The sequence below is a fragment of the Nelumbo lutea genome, chromosome 4, assembly GCF_056320005.1.
Source record: "Nelumbo lutea isolate HS-2025 chromosome 4, American lotus-T2T, whole genome shotgun sequence".
NCBI classification, from domain to species: Eukaryota; Viridiplantae; Streptophyta; class Magnoliopsida; order Proteales; family Nelumbonaceae; genus Nelumbo; species Nelumbo lutea.
The window spans coordinates 27446054-27467811 of record NC_142687.1 but is presented as its reverse complement, the minus strand read 5'-3'; the positions used below and the strand labels follow the sequence as shown (position 1 = coordinate 27467811).

Below are 21758 nucleotides of genomic sequence, written 5' to 3'. Positions count from 1 at the left end.
AAGAATGGAAGCTCCTACCATACCTTAAGTTCAAATCGCCTTACTAGTGTCTCAGCTATAATAAATAATTCAGAAACTAAATCTTTACATATTGGATCTTCTACTGAAGCTGCATTGTTTCTGCAAAAATTATAGAAACCCCCAGTCAAGGTGTTACTGTTAGAAATGATGTTGGGGCTAGTCCTTTAGATGCTTTAAACAAGTTAGTATACAGAGAAAGTAGATTTTTTATGGAAGAAAGTCTACCTCTGAAATGTTTTATATAGATAGGATACACAGAGCTCCATTGCCAGGAATGCAAAAGTATCAGTTTCAAAGTAATCTTCAGGACAAAACTGCACTAACTGTTCAAACAAGAAGTAAACAGCAACAACATAAAGTTTGATTAGCACCCAATAATTATTGCTATACAGCATGTAGAGAAGATGGGTTGAATGGCCCATAGGCTGTTTATCCTTTCTGATTTTTTATGTTCTTTACTGTAATGGGCCTTATTCTGGGCCTATTCTTTCTATGTTATGTTCTTTTAATTTCTTGCCCAACTAAGGGCCTCTTTGTAAATTATTAAAGTTTAACTTAATAAAATAGTGTTAAGGGGTAAGAGGAGAGATTAAGGGTTCAAAACTCTCTTCCTCTGAACCCTTATTGCCGCCATCTTCTTCTTCATCTTCTCTTCCTTAGAAGAAGGATTTCTGCTGTCTTTCTTCTTGGTATCAGAGCAGGCCCAAACTTGGCTTGGGCTCTCATGTAGGTGTTGTCCAGCCGACTACATGAGAGTTGTTCTAGGGCTAGAAGCTTCAGCTTGAGTCGCCTGGTTCTTGGAGGTCATTAGGGATTGAAGAAGGTGCCCAAGATTCAAATCTCTTGGAGAGCTGTCTGGTGACCAGGAAGAATCGGAGAAACAGGTTGGTTCCTGATTTAGAGCTTAAATCAGAGATTGAGAGTGGTGCCCAATAATTTCTGGGTTGTTTTCTTTATATTTTTCTGGACTGTTAAAGTATCCAAAATTTCTCTGAAATCAGTACTGCTATTTGGCTTTTCTTTTAGACTGCTTTATCCCAGAAAATTTTGGGTTGTTTTCATATTGTTTGGACTTTCAAGTGGCCGAAATATCTCTGGAATCAATACTGCTGGTTGGCCTTTTCTTTTGGACTGTTTAGGGCACCTGTACGGACTATTTTCTGGGCTGTATTAATCTTTCGACAGTGTGGTCTCCTCTACTGCCCACCTTGTGTTTGTGAAAAAGTCTCTTTAGTTTTTTTGCTTCCTTTGGATGCTGATTGGACAGTACCTGGAATTTCTGTTTAGAAAAGGAATTTTTTCTGATTTTCTTTCTTGAAGACCGAACCAAGTTGGTTGGTGTACCGTGTAGTCTGCAAGGTGCAGCTTCTGTTTCTGTTTCTCACAGCTTTTGGGTGTGACTCAGATTTGTGGTTCTGCTGTATTGAGGTAGGCTTAACACAGTCCTTGTTCCATCTTCATTTGGTGTCCTTTTTTGAAGTTGGTTGAAAATTTTTTTGAAGTGGTTAAAGAGATGAACTCCTCAGAGATTGAAAACAAGAATGTTGCTGAATCCGGGCAGGTTCCGGGAGCCTCTGTTGACTCTTTACTGACTGTGACCACAGTCAAGCTTGGATGTAACTAATTATCTGGCATGGTCACAATCGGTAAAGATTCATATCTGTAGTAGAGGAAAGTGGGGTTTTATCTCCGGGAGCAAAAAGACTCCCTCAGAAGATGATCCATCTTATGAGAAGTGGATGCAAGAAAATTATACTGTTATTGGGTGGCTTGTGAACTCAATGCAGCCACAGATTAGCCAGCACTATTTGTGGATGAATTCAGCAAAGGAAATCTGGGATAGTGTTGTGTTGAGCAGGAGAAGAAGAAAAGAAAGAAGAAGAAGAAGAAGAAGAAGAAGAAGAAGAAGAAGAAGAAGAAAGAAGAGGCTACTGAGTTAAGGCCTCAAAAGAACTGCTTCAGTCGAGTGAAGCAGTTGTATTTATACTATACTGGCCATACAACACAAGAGGTCTACAAAATTACAAAAACACCCCTACAGGCACTAAACCTGCATACAGTACATATAATACACCTGTCAACACTCCCCCTCAAGTTGGGGCATGGATATCAATCATGCCCAACTTGTCACAGAGACCTTGGTGTCTGGAATGGTTTAGCCCTTTTGTAAAGATGTCTGCTAGTTGGTCTTCAGAGCTGATGTATGGAGTGCATACTTTGCTCGTGATGATTTTCTCTCTGATAAAGTGCTTGTCAACTTCAATGTGCTTTGTTCTATCATGTAGTACCGGGTTGGCAGCGATACTTATATAGCTGCCTTGTTGTCACAGAGTAGAGTCATGGGTTTGTCAACTGGAAAACCCAACTCTCCCAATAGATTCTTTATCCACATACCTTCGGCTACTCCGTGTGCCATTGCACGGTACTCAGCTTCAGCACTGGATCTAGCTACCACGGTTTGCTTCTTACTCCTCCAAGTAACAAGGTTCCCTCCTACAAAGGTGCAATAGCCACTAGTAGACCTTCTGTCACTTTGAGATCCAGCCCAATCCGCATCTGTGTAAATTTCAACTCTCAAATGTCCATGTTTCTGGAATAATAAGCCAGCACCCGGGAACTTCTTAAGATATCACAGTATTCTCTCCGCTGCTTCAAGATGAGTGAACCTAGGTGCATGCATGAATTGGCTGAGGACACCAACAACATATGCTATGTCTGAACGAGTCAAAGAGAGGTACAACAATCTCCCTACAAGCCTTTGAAATTGCTTCACATCCTTAAGAGGTTCACCTTGGCTGTCACTTAACTTATGGTTGGGGTCAATGGGAGAGTCAGCTGGTTTAACCCCAATCTTTCTAGTGTCCTTAAGCAAATCTAGGACATATTTCCTTTGAGAGATGAAGATACCCTTTTTTGACCGGGCAACCTCAATTCCAAGGAAGTATTTGGCGGGTTCGAACTGAGTGGCAAGTGTTAGAATGCTAGAGTGTGTTCGGCTGATAGGGTCTCCTATTAGCCCATTCTTATGTTAATTTTATCTTGTAACTGTGCCTTTGCTAATGGGCCTAATCCTGTTTATGTTTTAAGTATTCTGGTTGTCCCATTACTAATCAGGGGTATACCAGTAATTTTATTGTACTTTGTACTTCACTTATATTTAAATAAAGGCCTGGTCGACTGCTAACACAGTTCGACATTCTTTGCATCTAAGAAGTTCATCCTCTTCTTTACTACTTCGAGTTCAGCTTCTTAGTTTACATGGTATCAGAGCATTAGCTCCTTCCTGGTTTTCAACCGGTGCACTATCTTCTCTTGCTGCCTTCCTTCATCTTCTCCTTTCTTTCTGGGTTGCTGCAGTGAAGACCTAGGAGTGTAAGGGAACTCAGCAAGTTCGAAACTAGGGTTTCTCTTGGTTGTAGAATTCAAGGGAAGTAAGATCCAGAAGTAGATGTCCTACTAGAATTTTTTTATCAAGTAGTAGCTATTTGGCTACTAAGAGAGGTCTGTACAAGACAGACCTAGTTGAGGATTGATTCCAGCAGTCCTAGCACTAGCCGAAAGGGGGAGGGCTTCCTCTACAGTTACAACTTTGGTGCTCCAGCCAGATTTGTGCAGAACAGTGGTAAAGGCATAGCCTCCTCTACAGTTGCAGCATCGGTGCATCAGCAAGACCTTTACAGAACTGTGGCGACTTCAGTTACAGATCATTTCCAGGTCGGTTATCAGCCCTTCTTCTGGTATCAACACTACTTCTGCTCTGTGAACTGGTTCAGTTACAGACCTTCATTTGCTACTGTACCCGAACTGGTTTAGTCTTAAGTGAAACCTATCCGGTGTGCTACCAGCACTGTGAACCCTGTGACCACTTCGGCCAGCCCTAACCAGAACCACTTACAGCACTGTGAACAAACTCTTTGACCGAAGTTAGGATGTCATCACTTTCTGGTGAAGTTTCTTCTAGAGATAATAGATCTATTACAAGGTCCTCAAACCTGGAGAGTCCTGATCTGCATAGCTTGCAGATTACAAGTGTGCTATTGGATGAGTATAACTTTAGGGAATGGTCAGTCTCAGCAAGACTGTTCATTACCCCTCGTGATCTCACAGGCTATTTGGATGGAGACAAAAAGGAACCAGAAATCAGCAGACCTGAATACACTGTGTGGCACAAGGAAAATGCCACAGTCATGTCTTGGTTGCTGGCCTCCATGACTCCTCGGGTGGCCAAAACTGTTCATCACTTCCCTACAGCCGCAAAAATCTGGGAAAGAGTATCTAAGACATATGGCCAAAAGAAGAACAATGCCAGAATCTACAGGCTAAACCAAGACATTGCAGCCCTAAGGCAAGGAGACATGTCTGTGGCAACATACTTTGCAACACTGGAAGGCCTCTGGGAAGAGCTTGACCATCACTTGATATTGGATTGGGAAAATGCAAAGGATAAGGAGAGGCATGACAAGCAGATTGAGGAGGGCAAAGCCTTCATGTTCCTGGCAGGCTTAGACCCTATATATGAAGGTGTAAGGTCACTGATTCTAGGGAGAGACGAATTACCTGAAATTCATCATGTTTACTATCTGGTGAGGAATGAAGAAATAAGGAGAAAGGAGATGCAAGTTGATTCCCAGACACAAGCAACAAAACTATCTGGAGAACATTCAGCTTTAGTCTCCACTAAGGGAAACAGATTTTCAGACAAGAAGACCCTCAAGTGTATCCATTGTGGTGGTGAGAAACACACAAAGGAGAAATGTTGGGTATTGTACCCTCATCTGAAGCCAGCTGCTCTGAGAAAGGACAAAAGGCAACATAAGGGCCATACGACAAGTGGGAATCTTGCCACCAACAGCAGTAGTGACATCTCACAGAGTACTCAGCCAGTGTCTTCCTCCACCACAAAGCAGGTTGCTGATTCTGCCGGACCATGTACCTTGGGCTTTACAGCTAGTGAGGTAGAGGTTCTCAGCCGGGCATTAGCTCGTCTGAAGAACAATCCTTTAGCTTCCACCTCTCTTGTCAAATCAGGTACAACCTCTGCATTTAGTGCAACTAGTTCCATTAATTCTAGCTCTTGGGTGATTGACTCAGGGGCCACTGACCATATGACACACATGTCCTCATCATTCTCCTCATATCATTTGTTGTCTGGCCAGGATAAGATGAGAGTAGCTGATGGGTCACTCTCTACCATCTCGGGAAAGGGAGTGGTTGACTTAAGCAAGGATCTCTCTCTTAAATCAGTCTTACATGTTCCTAGTCTTACATCAAATCTATTGTTTGTTTCAAAGCTTACAAGAAACTTGAACTGCAGTATAACTTTTTTTCCCTCTCACTGTGTCTTCCAGGACAAATTGACGAGGAGAACGATTGGGAGTGGTCGTGAGTATGAGGGCCTCTACTATTTTGATGCGGATGTCAGCTCAACACTACAAGCTTCTGCTACTACTAGTCCAGAAAGTGTGGAGTCAAGAGCTAGGCTACACTTGTGGCATGCTAGGCTAGGTCACTTGTCCTTTTCTTCTTTAGCTATGTTGTTTAAGGGAATTCCGAGTCAAAGTTTAGTTTGTGATGTGTGTCAAATGTCAAAACAGTGCAGATCAATGTATCCAATTTCTAGTAATGAAATACATGCCTCTTTTGATTTGGTCCATTTTGATGTTTGGGGTCTTTCACCCATTATTTCTATTGATGGCTTCTGTTATTTTATCAGTTTTATTGACCATTATTCTCGGTGCACTTGGATTTATCTGTTAAAAGGACGTGAAGAAGTTCCACGGATAACTATGATGTTTTGCAAGATGATTGAAACACAATTCAAGAAAAAGATTAAACAATTCCATTCAGACAATGCAGCTGAATACTTTGAAAGATCCCTGAACTCATTCATGGAAGACGAAGGCATGTTACATCAGTCATCATGTGCTTATACCCCTCAGCAAAATGGAGTTGCTGAGTGCAAGAACAGGCACCTAATGGAAACAGCTCGAGCTTTACTTTTTCAGCACAATGTGCCCAAGCAATATTGGTCTCAAGCTGTCCTCACTGCATCATACCTGATAAATCGGATGCCATCTAAGGTACTAGGTATGAAGACCCCCTTCTCTGTGTTATGTCCCACTCTTCCAGATTTTCCTCTTCCCCCATGGGTTTTTGGATGTACATGCTTCATATATGTGAAGGATCCAAAGAAAACCAAGCTGGATCCTAAGGCTACAAAGGGAATATTTTTGGGGTACTCTCCTACACAAAAGGGGTATAAGTGTTATGATCCTGTCTCCAAGAAAAAATATGTCACCAGAGATGTAGTTTTTTTTGAGTCTCAACCATATTTCCAATCTTCCTAGAATCCTCTTCAGGGGGAGACTAGTGGAATGGAAGAGGATTCTCAGTCTCCCTTGTTCCCCTTTCATCACCTTCCACTCCCCCTTCATCACCTAGCTGTAACATTCCGGGTCAACCTAGTGAGACTTCAGCTTCAGCTGATGCTTCTGATGACTCCAACAGGCAAGAGAAAGAGATACTCACATACAGTAGAAGGAAGAAGGGCCCTTAGCCTCATGATTGCAACCAGTTGGACTCAGATCAATTTGTCTCTGCAATCCAAGGTATTTCTGACTCTCTCAATTCAGATTTGGATCTTCCTATTGCTCTCCGTAAGCCTGTTCGTTCTTGTACCACTCGGCATTCCATAGCTGATTATGTCTCTTACTCACATTTATCACCTGCCTATCATTCCTTGTGTTTGCTCTTTCCTCTGTATGTGTCCCTTCCAGATATTCAGAGGCGACATCTGATCCAAGATGGAAAGAAGCCATGAATGATGAAATGAAAGCCCTAATGAAAGCAAGAACGTGGGAATTGGTGGACCTACCAGAAGGGAAAGGCACTGTTGGGTGCAAGTGGGTATTCACAGTAAAGCACAAGGAAGACGGGTCAATTGAAAGATACAAGGCCAGACTTGTGGCAAAGGGATTTACACAAAAGGAAGGAATTGACTACAAGGAAACCGTTGCCCTGGTAGCAAAACTCAACACAATCAGGGTTCTACTGTCATTAGCTGCAAAATTCTCTTGGGAACTCCATCAGCTGGATGTAAAGAATGCTTTCCTAAATGGTGATCTACATGAAGAGGTATTCATGGAACCTCCACCTGGATATAATGTTGGAAAGAAGGTGTGTAAATTAAGGAAAGCTTTGTATGGCTTGAAGCAATCTCCCCGGGCATGGTTTGAGAGACTTTGTACAGCCATGAAAAGTGGGGTACACTCAGAGCAGTGCGGATCATACATTGTTTACAAGGAGGCAAGATGGAAAACTTACAGCTCTCATTGTTTATGTGGATGATATGGTGATTACTAGAAATGATGTGAAAGAGATGAAGAGGCTGAAGGAGTTCTTAGCTTCAGAATTTGAGATCAAGGACCTGGGAAATCTGAGATATTTTCTCGGGATTGAAGTTGCTAGATCAAGAGAAGGAATCTACATATGTCAACGAAAATATGTGCTAGATCTCCTAGAAGAAACAGGCATGATGGGGTGCAGGCCAGCAGACACACCAATAGAACCGAACCATGGATTACAAGAATCAGTGGGTGAGGAATACTGTGATAAGGAAAGGTACCAAAAATTGGTAGGAAAACTGATATACTTATCCCTCACTAGGCCAGGCATTGCCTATGCAGTGCATGTTGTCAGTCAATTCATGCACTCACCAAAGACTCCTCATATGAGAGCAGTGGAAAGAATTCTCAGATACTTGAAAACTTGCCCAGGGAAAGGAATTCTATTCAAGAATAACAACAGACTTGAAATTGAAGCCTACATTGATGCTGATTGGGCTGGGTCTGTTGGAGACAGAAAATCAACCTCAGGTTACTGTACGTTCTTGGGAGGAAACCTAGTTACATGGCGCAGTAAGAAGCAGAATCTTGTGGCTAGATCAAGTGCAGAAGCTGAATACCGAGCTATGGCACATGGGGTGGCTGAACTCTTATGGTTCAGAACTCTCCTTAATGAGCTTGGTATCAAGACTGAAGGTCCTCTCAAGTTGTATTGTGATAATAAAGCAGCTATCAACATTGCCAACAATCCCGTGCAACATGATAGGACAAAACATATTGAAATTGATCGACACTTTGTCAGAGAGAGAATTGTTTCAGGGGAACTTTGTGTGCCTTATACTCCATAAAAAATGCAGATTGCAGATGTATTAACAAAAGGGCTGGCAACTACAAAGTTCAAGGACATACTTGGCAAGCTGAACATGATTGATATCCATGTTTAGCTTGAGGGGGAGTGTTAGAATGCTAGAGTGTGTTCGGATGATAGGGTCTCCTATTAGCCCATTCTTATGTTAATTTTATCTTATAACTAGGCCTTTGCTAATGGGCCTAATCCTGTTTATGTTTCAAGTATTCTGGTTGTCTCATTACTAATCAGGGTTATACCAGTAATTTTATTGTACTTTGTATTTCACTATATTTAAATAAAGGCCTGGTCGACTGCTAACACAGTTCGACATTCTCTGCATCTAAGAAGTTCATCCTCTTCTTTACTACTTCGAGTTTAGCTTCTTAGTTTACAGCAAGGAAGCCCTTCAAACTTTGAATTTCATCCTTCCAGTCACCAGTAACAATTATGTCATCCACATATACTATTAGGGCAGCCATTTTACCGTCTACTCTTTTTACAAACAGTGTGTGATCTGACTGGCATTGCTTGTATCCCCTCTGCTGAACTGCAGTATGAAATTTGCTGAACCAAGCCCTTGGTGATTGCTTCAGCCCGTAGAAAGACTTCTTTAACTTGCACACTTTTTGTTCATTTCCTTGAGCCAAAAAACTGGGGGGTTGAACCATATAAACTTCCTCTTCAAGGTCACCATTCAAGAAGGCATTCTTGATGTCGAGCTAATGTAGATCCCAATTCAGATTGGTAGCAAGAGAGAAAAGGACTTTAATAGAGTTCATTTTGGCAACAGGGGCAAAGGTTTCTGCATAATCAACCCCATATACTTGAGTAAAACCCTTTGCCAGTAAACGAGCTTTATACCTCTCCATGGTTCCATTGGCCCCATGCTTAATAGTGAACACCCATTTACATCCAACTGGATCCTTTCCCTTAGGGAGATCAACAAGTTCCCACGTGCCATTCTTATTAAGGGCATCAATTTCTTCCTTCATGGCCTTTGTCCATTCTGGTACTGAGAGAGCTTCTGCCACATTCTTAGGAATAGGGATACTGTCAATGGAGGTAAGAAAAGCACGAAATGAAGGTGAGATGTTCTCATGGGAAACAAAGTTGGAAATGGGATGTTTAGTGGTGCACGACCTAACACCTTTCCTGTGGGCAATTGGAAGGTCAAGATCATTAGCAACAGGGAGGTTGGGAGTCAAGTTACCTGAGTGAGTATGATCTTCTCCCAAGGAATTTGATGGCACTTGAAGTATGGCTTCTGGATTCTCCACAACTCTTGAACCTGGTTGGCCTTTATGACGACGAGAAAAAAACACGGAAAGGTGGAGGATCAGAATGAGAAGGGGGAGAAGGAGAAGTAGTAGGAAGAGGAGGAAGTTGAACCAGTTTCTCCTCATGCCTACACTCCCCTTGAGGAGAAACAGGAAAGAATGGCTCATCTTCAAAGAAGTGATTAAATGTTGCTGAAACCTATTCCCAAAAATTAAATGTGGCTAGAGCTTACAAGTTGAGAAGTGATGTGAAGAATTTAAGACAGGGGGAGAAAACTTTAACTATATACTGCTCAACACTGAAGTCTTTGTAGCAAGAAATAGATTTGATAGAAACTGTAACCTGGGACACCACTAATGATGCAGAGACCTACAAAAAACTAGTTGAGAGAAACAGGGTGTTTGAGTTCTTAACCGGACTAAACCCAGAGTATGATATTACAAAACAAAATATTTTATCTGTAGAGAAGATGGGCCGAATGGCCCATAGGCTGTTATTCTTTCTTACTGTTTATGTTCCTTTCTGTAATGGGCCTTATTCTGGGCCATCCTCTTCTGTGTTATGTTCTTGTAATTTCTTGCCCAACCAAGGGCCGCCCCTTGTAAGTATTCAAAACTAACTTAATGAAATAGTGTTACGGTGTTAGAGGGAGAGTGAAGTTCGAACCTCTCATACTCTAACCCTCTTTGCTGCCATCTCCCTCTTCATCTTCTACTCAATAGAAGCAATCTTCTCTGCAGTTTTTGATCCCTTTTGATTTCTACATCTATCCTAAACAGTCCCACACTCTCAAGGACTGTTTTTCTTCTTGGTATCAGAGTAGGCCTGAACTTGGCTTGGCTCTCATGTGGGTGTAGTCCAGCCGGCTGCATGAGGGTGTCCTAGGGCTGGAAGCTTCAGCTTGTTCGCCTGATTCTTGGAGGTCATTGGAGGGTGCCCAAGACTCTAATCTCTTGGAGAGTGGTTCGGTGACCAGGAAGAACCAGAGAAAAGGACTGTTCGGTTCTTGATATGGAGCTCAAATAAGAGATTGATGAGATTGTAAGTTGCACTCAGTTATTCCTGAGTTATATTTCTGTTTTGGGGACTGTTGAAGTGTTCAAATTTCCCTTGGAACTGTACAGCTGTTCGGCTGTGGTTAATCTGGTTTAACCTAGAGATTTCTGGGTTGGTTTTCTCCCTTTTTTTGGACTGTCAAGCTGCCGAAACCTCTTTGGATTCAGTGGTGCGAGTTCTTGCTTCTGTTTGTTTTTTTTTTTTGGACCTGTACGGACTGCTCCTGAGGTGTTTCACTTGTTGACAGTGGGGTCTTCTCTTCTGCCCACATAGTGTTCGTAAAAAGGCCCCTTAATCACTATAGACTGTTTTTTGCTCTTTTTAGGGCACTTGTTGGTGAGTACCTAGAATCCCTGATTAGAAAAGGTACTTCAATTGGGTGCACAGTGCTTGGAGGTCTGTTGATTACTTCTTGAAGGCTGAACCAAGCCATTTAGTGTCTCGTGTAGACAACAAGGTGCTGCTGCCAAGCTTGGTTCTCACAGCTTCTGGGTGTGGTTTGGCCTTGTGTATTGCTGTGTTTGAGGCTGATTTAACAGTCCTAACTCATCCTCATTCAGTACACTAGTAGAAGTTGACTAAATCCCTATTTGAAGTGTTTACATGATGGACTTCTCAGAGATTGAGAATAAAAATGTTTCTGAATTTGGACAAGTTCAGGGAACTCCAGTTGATTCTTTATTGACCGTGACCACAGTTAAGATGGATGGAACCAACTATCTGGCATGGTCACAATCGGTAAAGATTTATATATGTAGTAGAGGAAAGTGGGGGTTTATCTCTGGGAGCAAGAAGGCTCCCCCAGAGGATGATCCATCCTATGAGAAGTGGATGCAAGAGAATTACACTGTTATTGGGTGGCTTGTGAACTCAATGCAGCCACAGATTAGCCAACATTATCTATGGATGTTTACATGATGGACTGTTTACATGAATCCCTATTTGAAGTGTTTACATGATGTACTTCTCAGAGATTGAGAGTAAGAATGTTTCTGAATTTGGACAAGTTCAGGGAACTCCAACTGATTCTTTATTGACTGTGACCACAGTTAAGATGGATGGAACCAACTATCTGGCATGGTCACAATCGGTAAAGATTTATATATGTAGTAGAGGAAAGTGGGGGTTTATCTCCAGGAGCAAGAAGGCTCCCCCAGAGGATGATCCATCCTATGAGAAGTGGATGCAAGATAATTACACTGTTATTGGGTGGCTTGTGAACTCAATGCAGCCACAGATTAACCAACACTATCTATGGATGAATTCAGCAAAGGAAATTTGGGACAGTGTTGCAGAAACCTATTCCCAGAAACTAAATGTGGCTAGAGCCTATAAATTGAGAAGTGATGTAAAAAATTCAAGGCAGGGGGAGAAATCCCTTGCTGTATATTTCTCAACCCTGAAGTCTCTGTGGCAAAAAATTGATCTAATAGAAGCTGTAACTTGGGACACCACTAATGATGTAGAGACCTACAGGAAACTAGTTGAAAGAAACAAGGTGTTTGAGTTCTTAACCGGACTAAACCCAGAATATGACATCACAAAACAGAATATTTTATCCAAGGAAAGTGTCTCATTGTCACAAGCGTATGCTTTGGTGAGCAGTGAAGAAAGCAGAAGGATGGTCCAGATTCAAGGGGTTGGCATTAGTGATCACTTTGCGAATATGGGGGTTAAACCCAAAGGAGTTGTGGGGGCTCCTAGTGGCTCTGGAAAGAAAGAGGTTGTATGTGAATACTGCAAGAAGCCAAAGCACACCAAAGACAAGTGTTGGAAATTACATCCCGATCTTGTTCCTATTCGGTTTCAGAAAAAACATGATAGTAGAAGAACAGGGAGTGCAAATGTGGCTGCTGGTCCAGATACTGAAGTTGAGTCTGCTTGTGCACAGTTGGCAGCCATGAAAGCAGAGTATGAAAAGTTTGGGAAGATGATCAGTCATCTCAAGGGTGTAACTTCTTCCAACCCTTCAGGAAATTCAGCTCCTTTTGCATTCATGCAACCACTTCAGGTAATCTTAAGATCCCTTTGATTATCGACTCAGGTGCTTCTGATCATATGACCAACCTTTCTACTTTGTTTGTTTCATATGATTTGCTTCCTGAACGTGATAAAATTACCTTAGCCGATGGTTCTCTTGCCTCTATTTCTGGCAAGGGAGCCGTCAAGGCTACAGATTCCTTGCTCCTATCTTCTGCCTTTCATGTACCTAGACTAAATACAAATTTGTTATCTATAAGTAGTTTAACCAAGTCATTAAATTGTTGTGTAACCTTCTTTCCTTCCTACTGTGTTTTTCATGATCTGGAGTCTCAGAAGGTGATTGGGAGTGGCCATGAGGCGAACGGAATATACTTGCTTGATACTCCGGGACAATGCCCTGATCAGCCTGGGAATGCTGCTTTTGGGTCTGTTTCTCCAGAGTTCACTAGTCGAATTATGTTGTGTCATCGTCGTTTGGGTCATCTGTCTTTTTCTGCTTTAAGTCATCTATTCCCTGAACTGTTCAAGGGAATTAGTGTGTCTAGTCTTCATTGTGAATCTTGTGAGTTATCAAAGCATTGTAGAAACAATTATCCTTTGAGCAATAAAAGATCTTTTCCTTTTAATATTGTGCACTCTGATGTGTGGGGGCCTTACCACTTACCCTCTATGGGAGGCTACAAATATTTTATCTTGTTTATTGATGACTTTTCTGGATTCACTTGGATATTCCTGATGAAATCTCGTGATGAAGTTCCAAGACTTGTAAGACAATTCCATGAATTTGTTCTAACCCAGTTTGATACCAGGATTAAAATTTTTAGATCTGACAATGCAAAAGAATATTTTGAGAAGAGCTTATCCTACTATCTCTTTGACATGGGGGTTATTCTCTGTAGTTTTTTATTCCTTTTGATTTCTACATCTATCCTAAACAGTCCCACACTCTCAAAGACTGCTTTTCTTCTTTATCCAAGGATATTGTCTCACTGTCACAAGCATATGCCTTGGTAAGTAGTGAAGAGAACAGAAGGATTGTCCAGGTTCAAGGGGCTGGTCTAAATGATCACTTTGCTAACATGGGAGTGAAACCCAAAGGGGTTGCAGGGACTCCTAGTGGCTCAGGGAAGAAAGAGGTTGTCTGCGAGTACTGTAAAAGGCCAAAACACACTAAAGAAAAGTGCTGGAAATTATACCCAGAGCTTCTACCTCCTCAGTTTCAGAAGAAGCATGATAATAAAAGGGCAGGGAGTGCTAATGCGGCTGCTGGTCCAGATAGTGACAAGTACCATACTGAAGAGATGACGACTTGTGCGCAGTTAGCAGCCATGAAAGCAGAATATGAGAAGTTTGGGAGGATGATTAGTCACCTAGAGGGTGTGACTTCTTCCAACCCTTAAGAAAATTCAGCCTCTTCTGCATTTGCTCATTCAAGTATATGGGCTTCTGCCAATCATGCAACCCGTTCAGGTAATCTTAAGATCCCTTGGATTATTGATTCAGGGGCTTCTGGTCATATGACCAACCTTTCTACCTTGTTTGTTCCATATGATTTACTTCTTGGACGTGACAAAATCACCCTAACCGATGGTTCTCTTGCCTCTATCTCCGAGAAGGGAACCATCAAGGCTATAGATTCCTTGTTCCTACCTTCTGCTCTTCATGTACCTAGACTAAATACAAACTTGTTATCTGTAAGTAGTCTAAGTCATTAAACTGTTGTGTAACCTTCTTCCCTTACTACTATGTTTTTTACGATCTGGAGCCTTGGAAGGTGATTGGGAGTGGCCATGAGGCGAATGGAATATACTTGCTTGATACTCCGGGACAGTGCCCTGGACAAACTGGAAAAGCTGCTTTTGGGTCTATATCTACAGAGTCTATCAGTCGAGTTATGTTATGTCATTTTCATTTGGGTCATCTTTCTTTTTCTGCATTGAGTCATTTATTCCCTGAATTGTTTAAGGGAATTAGTTTGTTCAGTCTTCATTGTGAGTCTTGTGAGCTGTCAAAGCATTGTAGAAACAATTATCCCTTGAGTAATAAAAGATTTTCTTCTCTTTTTAATACTGTGCACTCTGATGTGTTGGGGGGCCTTACCACTTACCCTCTATGGGTGGCTACACATATTTTATCTTGTTTATTGATGACTTTTCTCGGTTCACTTGGATATTCCTGATGAAATCCCGTGATGAAGTTCCCAGACTTGTGAGGCAATTCCATGAATATGTCCTAACCCAGTTTGATACCAGGATTAAAATTTTCAGATCTGTCAATGCAAAAGAATATTGTGAGAACTTGTCCTGCTATCTCTCTGACTTGGGGGTTATTCATCAAAGCTCCTGTGTTAGGACCTCATAATAGAATGAAGTTGCTGAAAGAAAAAATAGACATATTGTTGAAGTTGCAAGAAGTATCTTGTTTGCCTCACGTGTTCTTACAAAGTTTTGGGGTGATGCTGTTCTCACTGCTACCTACCTTATAAACCGTATGCCATCTAGGGTTTTGGGGTTTAAGTCTCCTTTCAGTCTCCTTCATTCGGACAAGGAGCTTTTTTCTATTCCTCTTCGTGTCTTTGGCTGCACTTGTTGTGTACATATTCCTAGTGTCCAAAAGACATAAATTTGAGCCAAAAGCCCACAAGTGTATCTTCCTTGGTTATTCCCCCACATAGAAGGGTTACTGTTTCTTTGATCCAAAGATTGGTATTCGATATGTCACAATGGATGTCACATTTGATGAGCTTTCTTGCTTTTATGGTTCCTCTATGGAAGGACATTGTCCAAAGGGGGAGGATTTGTCACAGGTCTTTTCTTTTCCTCTTCCTGTCCCAGTTGAGTCTTTTACTGAGTCTCTTTCTTCTTCAAATGAATCAAGGGAGGATCAATCATTCCACTCTCCCTGTCCCAATGTTCCTCCCCCCTTTACCTCCTCGTCCTCTCTTTAATCCTAGGATGTATCAAAGGCAAAGATCCAGAAATGAGCAGATTGTTTCCCCTACAACACATGAGCCTCATGCACTTCCAGTTACAGATGAGACAATAGGTACTGTTTCATCCCCTTTGGAGCCATCCTTCCCTGACCTTGATATTCCCATTGCTATTAGGAAAGGAAAAAGGAAGTGTATTGCACATTGCATTTCCAAACACCTTTCTTATAGTTTGCTTTCTCCTTCATATTTTGCCTACCTTTCTTCTGTTGCCTCTAACCTTATTCCCAGGTCTGTGTCAGAAATTCTTAATATTCCAGAATGGAAGGATGCTATGAGATCCAAAATTGATGCCTTGCACAAGAATGACACTTGAGAAGTGGTTGATTTGCCTGAAGGGAAAGATTCAGTTGGTTGTAAGTGGGTCTTTACTATCAAATATCATGCTAATGGCACCATTGAGAGGTACAAGGTTAGGCTGGATGCAAAAGGTTATACACTGACATATGGGATTGATTATCTAGAGACCTTTGCTCCTGTTGCCAAGATGACCTCTGTGAGAGTTTTTCTATCTTTGGCTGTTCACTTTGACTGGCCACTTTGTCAATTGGATGTAAAGAATGCATTTCTGAATGGTGAATTACATGAGGAGGTTTATATGTCTCTTCCTCCAGGGATGTATGGAAGAGATATGCAAGGAAAGGTATGCAGACTGAAGAAATCCCTTTATGGCCTCAAACAATCCCCTTGAGCATGGTTTGAGAGATTTAGAACACCACTTGTTAACTTTGGCTATGTTCAGACACAGTCTGATCATACTCTTTTTGTGAAGAGGAGTGGACCTCTACCAGTATACCTCATTGTGTATGTAGATGATATTGTTGTGACTGGTAATGATGTTTCAGGAATTCATGCTCTCAAATCTTTCCTCCACACAGAGTTTGAGATTAAAGACCTGGGGGAATTGAGATACTTCCTTGGCATAGAAGTTGCTAGATCCAAGGATGGGATTCTTATTTCCCAGAGGAAGTATGTTCTTGATTTGCTCTCTGAAACAGGGAAGATGGGTGCTAGACCAGTTGCTACTCCTATTGATATGAGTCATAAACTCTCTGCTTCAGATGGAACATTGTTAGAAGACAAATGAGTCTTCCAGAGACTTCTTGGAAAACTTTGTATCTATGCATGACTCAGCCAGACATTGCATATGCTGTCAATTGCATCAGCCAATTCATGCATGCTCCCCGGGATACTCATATGGCAGCAGTAGAGCGAATCTTGTGTTATCATTTGATTGGACCAACAATTACAAAAATTTAAAATTTAAAATTTATAAGTTCAGCTTCAAGTATACACTTTCAACCCTTCTTCACTAAATAAAAATTGAAACATTAAACTAATATAGAAATATTTAGATGCTTGCAAAATTCTGACTTCTAAAAACATGTAGTCATACATAGAAATAGAAAGTTGATTCAACATTATACCAAGCTTGGTTTGAAAACAATGAATTGCATTTGAAGAGAATGACCATCCAATTGAGAGCAACAGATTTGGCTGGAAAACACCTCACCCACTCACATAGAACAATGCCCTCAGTGAGCATCATATATTTGAGTTAATGAGATGCAACACTCCATGTAAAAGGTAGAAGCTTTTGGATGTTAATTTCAAAATACATAGATAGAAGTATAAAATTCACTTCAGGTCCCCAGTAACAAATGGGAATAATTTCATTAAGTATAGGTTGTGTTGTACCTGTGATAATATAGATATCACAAGACTGTCCCATGAATCCTCCATGTGAATAGAATATGAGAACACCTACATTCATTAAATAATATAAGTTGCATCAATAGGAGAAGGGTGGGGAGGGAGAAATAGAGATTTTTGGAAGAAACAATATCATTATGTTCATTAATAATGGACGTAGTAAATCTTAAATATCAGAAACATTAAACACAGATCCACAAATGATTAGACTAATTCAAGGTTCGTATGACCATTGCCCACTCATATGAGTTCTATTCTCACAACTTGGGTTTGCATTTCCCATATTCACGGTGTGTAAGAATAGAACTGATTTATGGGAAGTGAGGGTATGGAAATACATCCTTGCAGGAAAACATGGAATGCAAATCCTGGACAACATCCAAAATTAAGTTGCATGACAATATTATTGATGAAATGATGTGTTATTACAAAGCCCATTTGGTAACGTAAAATAAGAAGATGAATCATTTCAGTTGGATTGAGAGAATTACATACTCAAATGATTAGAATGTGGTTATGAGAGATAAATATAGCTCAGCTTGTTAAAACATGCTAAAGAAAAGGAGAAAAAAACTCACGTCTGATTAGTAACAGCAATTGCAAGAATTAAGTGTCAATGGGTCAGGTCTGCCTGACTAATAATTGGGTTGGGACTGATTCTTACTGTTCTGAACCACTTATGCCTTGAATCAATTATATAGTTAATAATAAATAAAGGCCTTCTGGTTTTCTTGTAACTTTGTTATATTTTATGTCTAAAAGGAAAATTTCATAGATAGATATATAATAATTTTGTTTAAAAAATACTTTTTTTTATCAACATAAAAACAGTTTGCCATTTTACTCTCATTTTTATTAAGGTTATATTCTACAAAAATGAAGTTCTAAATTGTAATTATCATAGGTAATTATAGATGTCAAGTATAATTGGGTCTAAATGGGTCAGACCCGTTTATCTTGCTTAATAATTGGTTTGGTTCTGGGCCTATCTTATAGAACTTATTAATAATTGGTTTGGGACATCCATTCTGTCCCAAACCAGACCCTACCCATTGACAGCTCTAATTATATCATCCTTTGGATGGGGATATTAGACTTATGAGAAGTATGTCTCTAATTTGTTCTTTGCAGTAAAACAAAGAGAGAAGGAAAAAGAGGAGCTTTCCATCACTGCTGCCACTGCTTCCAATGCTGTCTATCCGTCCGTTGGGTGTATGGGTATGCCTCCCTTCATCCATTCATCCATCTCTCTCATACTACTGGTTGGATCTTTTCCTTCATTCTCTCTCTCTCTCTCTTCTTAATCTTCACTCTTTCTTTGGATTTGCTAACAAACCCCTATCTTTTAACCTTACAGATAAAAAAAATCCCTATCAGATTTTTCACCCTCTCAGTTTTTTTCTATTTATTTTTATTTCTTATTTTACCATTTTAAATTTATATCTTCTAGCATATACAGACTAATAATATTATTTAATTATTTAGAACCGTGAGTCTGTGACATGCATAGAAAAACACCAACAGAACCTATAAGGACAAGCGATTTATTGCAAGTTGAAGGGGGGGGGTAGACCAAAAAGGGCTTGGGTCGAGTTAGAAATGGCTTAAGTGCCCATAATTTAACAACTGATATTTATCTAATAAAATTTGATAAAGAACAGAAGAACTAGTTTGAATTGATATGTAGAGTGCAGGTTTAAGAAACTTGACCAGTTCAGCAACAAGCAAGAAATCTTAACAAAAAATAAGGAGAAAGGGGAGATAATGCATCACTACCTGCAGCAATTCTTTGCATATATCAACAGTAAGATATCCTGCTCTAAAAAAGCTTTTTGTTGAGAGAAATTGAAATACTTGAAGAACAGCATCATATAACTTCAAACCCGGGAGGTTGGCCTCTTCAGTTGGTGAATCTCCGGCAGATTTAGCATTACCAAGATTGAGTGGTATTGCTTGTTTGAATTTGACTGGATTATGCCCTTGAAAAAGAATAAGTAGTGCAAACCCCCAAAGGAACTGAAATTCTTTGGGTCCCAGTTCAACCATACTATATCCAGATATACAACTCCCTGAAAAATCCTCACCAGTTGCTTTGGGAGATCCACCCATTCCTGATTTTGCAGGAACTGCATCAAGTGTACTTGCTTGAAGAATTACTGGCCAGGCTTCTTCTAGACATGACTGCAGCTTCGATGAAACCAGCAGCGATTGAATTCCATCCAGAAATGGTTCACACTAGAAGTGGAAAGCAATAACCATAAGAGGGTTGTGCAGTGAAACATCTACAGGTTTTCTGAATATTATACTTACATTAGTCTTAGATTGGAAGTGGAAAGAAATACAACTGTAATCCTTCAGAGTCCGTATCCAGTAATCCCCCAGAATGCTGGAACTTTTTGAAAACAGTGGAATCAATGGTTGATACTCATTTGGAACTATGCTGTTTGGTCTCCTCAAGAATGAATATGTATAACATTTGACAGAGGCATGTGCAGCTAGAAGTCTTATTTTGATCTAACAAAGAAGTGAAATAAGCAAATGAGATGAGACCTTCCTATTCCAAGTATGAAAGAAAATACTGGGAACCAGAAGACTTGATAAATAAAAGGGAAAACATATCCCTGAATCTGAAGTCTTGGGCTACTGCAAGCAGAACATATAATTTAAATAAAAAATAATCAAAGAATACACCTTGCATGCAACCCATTCTGCAAATGATGGATAGTACAGGTCCTTGAAGTCATTCAATGGATGTGAAATCAATGAGAATATACGTTTAACTGCAACTTGATCCCCACTAGTAATGCTGCTTGTTAGAACCTAAGCAAGTCATAACATCAAATCAAAAAAGGAAAAGAAAAGAAAAGAAAATGAAAGAATATAGCTACAGTCATAAAATCCAAAATCATATGCATACTTTCTAAAAAAGAGACAGATTGGAGAAGATAAGATGCATCTGTACTCAAACCTTTGTAGCTAGCTCGAGTCCTGCCTCCAAAAGTAGAGGTCCAGAGGATGTGTCTAGGGCAGTACGAACCGCAGAAACAAGTTGGGCCTGAGTTCCATGGCACAGTTGATCAATTACATGAAGCTCATTAGTACTATATATACTTAATCAAAAAAGCAATACTTTAAACTCAATTTAGATTTTCCCAAATTTGTTTGAAGAAATGCATCAATCAGTTTGAGAACACAATTTTGTACCATCAGTCCTTCATGATGCAAAAGAGTGATACACATTTAGAATACATGCATGTATAGACCTGATACTGTTCCAATAGAAGGTGTCCAGGAAGCTCTGGGTCTGGTACAGTTACAAACTGAAACGAGAAAGAAAAATATATATGTAAGAACCTTTGTTAGTGAAATCACAAAATCTGGCAAAAATTAGAAGAAACCCCTGCTTGGAATTAAATAGATAATAAGATAAGCCTAGTTCATCCAACACTACTTATGTGCAAATTAATTAATTAAATAACTAAGAAATTAATTCATACCGCATCAGTTGTTTCAATTCCTATATAGAGTATTGAATATTAGTTTTATACTAGTTTTCGTGTTGTATGCCATTCAAATAAGCTTTGACTTTTAAGGTTAATTAACTTCCTTTCTCATGCAGCGGTTGGGTTGCTCCATTGCCACCAGGGTGACCAGGGTTCAAATCTTGAAAACCACATCTCTGTATGTGCAAGGGTAAGGCTGCATACATCTATCCCTCCCCAGGCCCCACATTGACAGGAGCCTTGTGCTGCACAGGGCTGCCCCTTAACTCCCTTTCTCATGATCTCCCAGAGAGTTGATTCACAATTGAAAGATCTCACGAGCAAGGGACAATTGGTAAGTTTTTTTTTTTTTCAGATAAAATAAAAATTTTATTAAATAAAAAAAGCAATTACAAGGAAGGTGATAAGCAATCACCTGAGGGGAAGCAAAACAGAGACCCAAGCAAAGAAACCCCAAGCCCCAAAAGAAAACCACCCCAAACAAGAATAATCCTTGTGACCCAGCTAAAAAGAAAAAACCACACTGCAACACTAGGGCAAAACCCAGACCCTACCAACCAATATTGACACCTGCTGGAAACCCACACCTACTGCCCAATCCCAACCAAGACTCCCACTCGAAACTTATCAGCTTTTGGAGAACAATCTTATAGTTGCCTTTTCTCTGATCTTTTGTGTTTTTTGACAAGCTTATTAGGCCCAATGCCATATAAGCCTCCTTTTATCCATGCAAAGACTTTGCAACTGGAACTTGCTGCTGACTTTTTCTACTCTTTTGAGATCTGAGTCTCCTAATTGTATTAAGTGTTTTCATGGCTTCTTCCAGACTCCCCTCTGGCTTTTGACCGCTATTTGAAACCAACATCCCTCAGATAAATCCACCTGCTTGAAAGCATCCCTGCCATCTCCAACGATCACTTCCTTTTCAGAATTGTCGGAATTGCCATCAAGCATTGGAATGACACTACTCTCTTTTTCCCCATTTTTCTCCTCTACCTATCTGAATGCTTCCTTGGCAAACT

At 40.4% G+C, this 21758-nt stretch overlaps 1 protein-coding gene across 6 annotated transcripts in view; it reads right to left on the bottom strand.

The window, feature by feature from the left end:
- SWEETIE (HEAT repeat-containing protein) overlaps positions 1–21758 on the bottom strand; it is a 167935-nt gene that overhangs the window by 9547 nt on the left and 136630 nt on the right. For all 6 annotated transcript variants that reach the window (XM_088985204.1, XM_088985208.1, XM_088985209.1 and 3 more), the window contains 8 exons: positions 20497–20553; positions 20202–20288; positions 19925–20053; positions 19544–19747; positions 19010–19468; positions 17219–17284; positions 247–344; positions 24–120 (listed from right to left, as the gene is read on the bottom strand). In XM_088985204.1, coding sequence (XP_088841330.1) covers positions 24–120; positions 247–344; positions 17219–17284; positions 19010–19468; positions 19544–19747; positions 19925–20053; positions 20202–20288; positions 20497–20553 — 1197 coding nt within the window. The remainder of the gene's footprint in view (positions 1–23; positions 121–246; positions 345–17218; positions 17285–19009; positions 19469–19543; positions 19748–19924; positions 20054–20201; positions 20289–20496; positions 20554–21758) is intronic.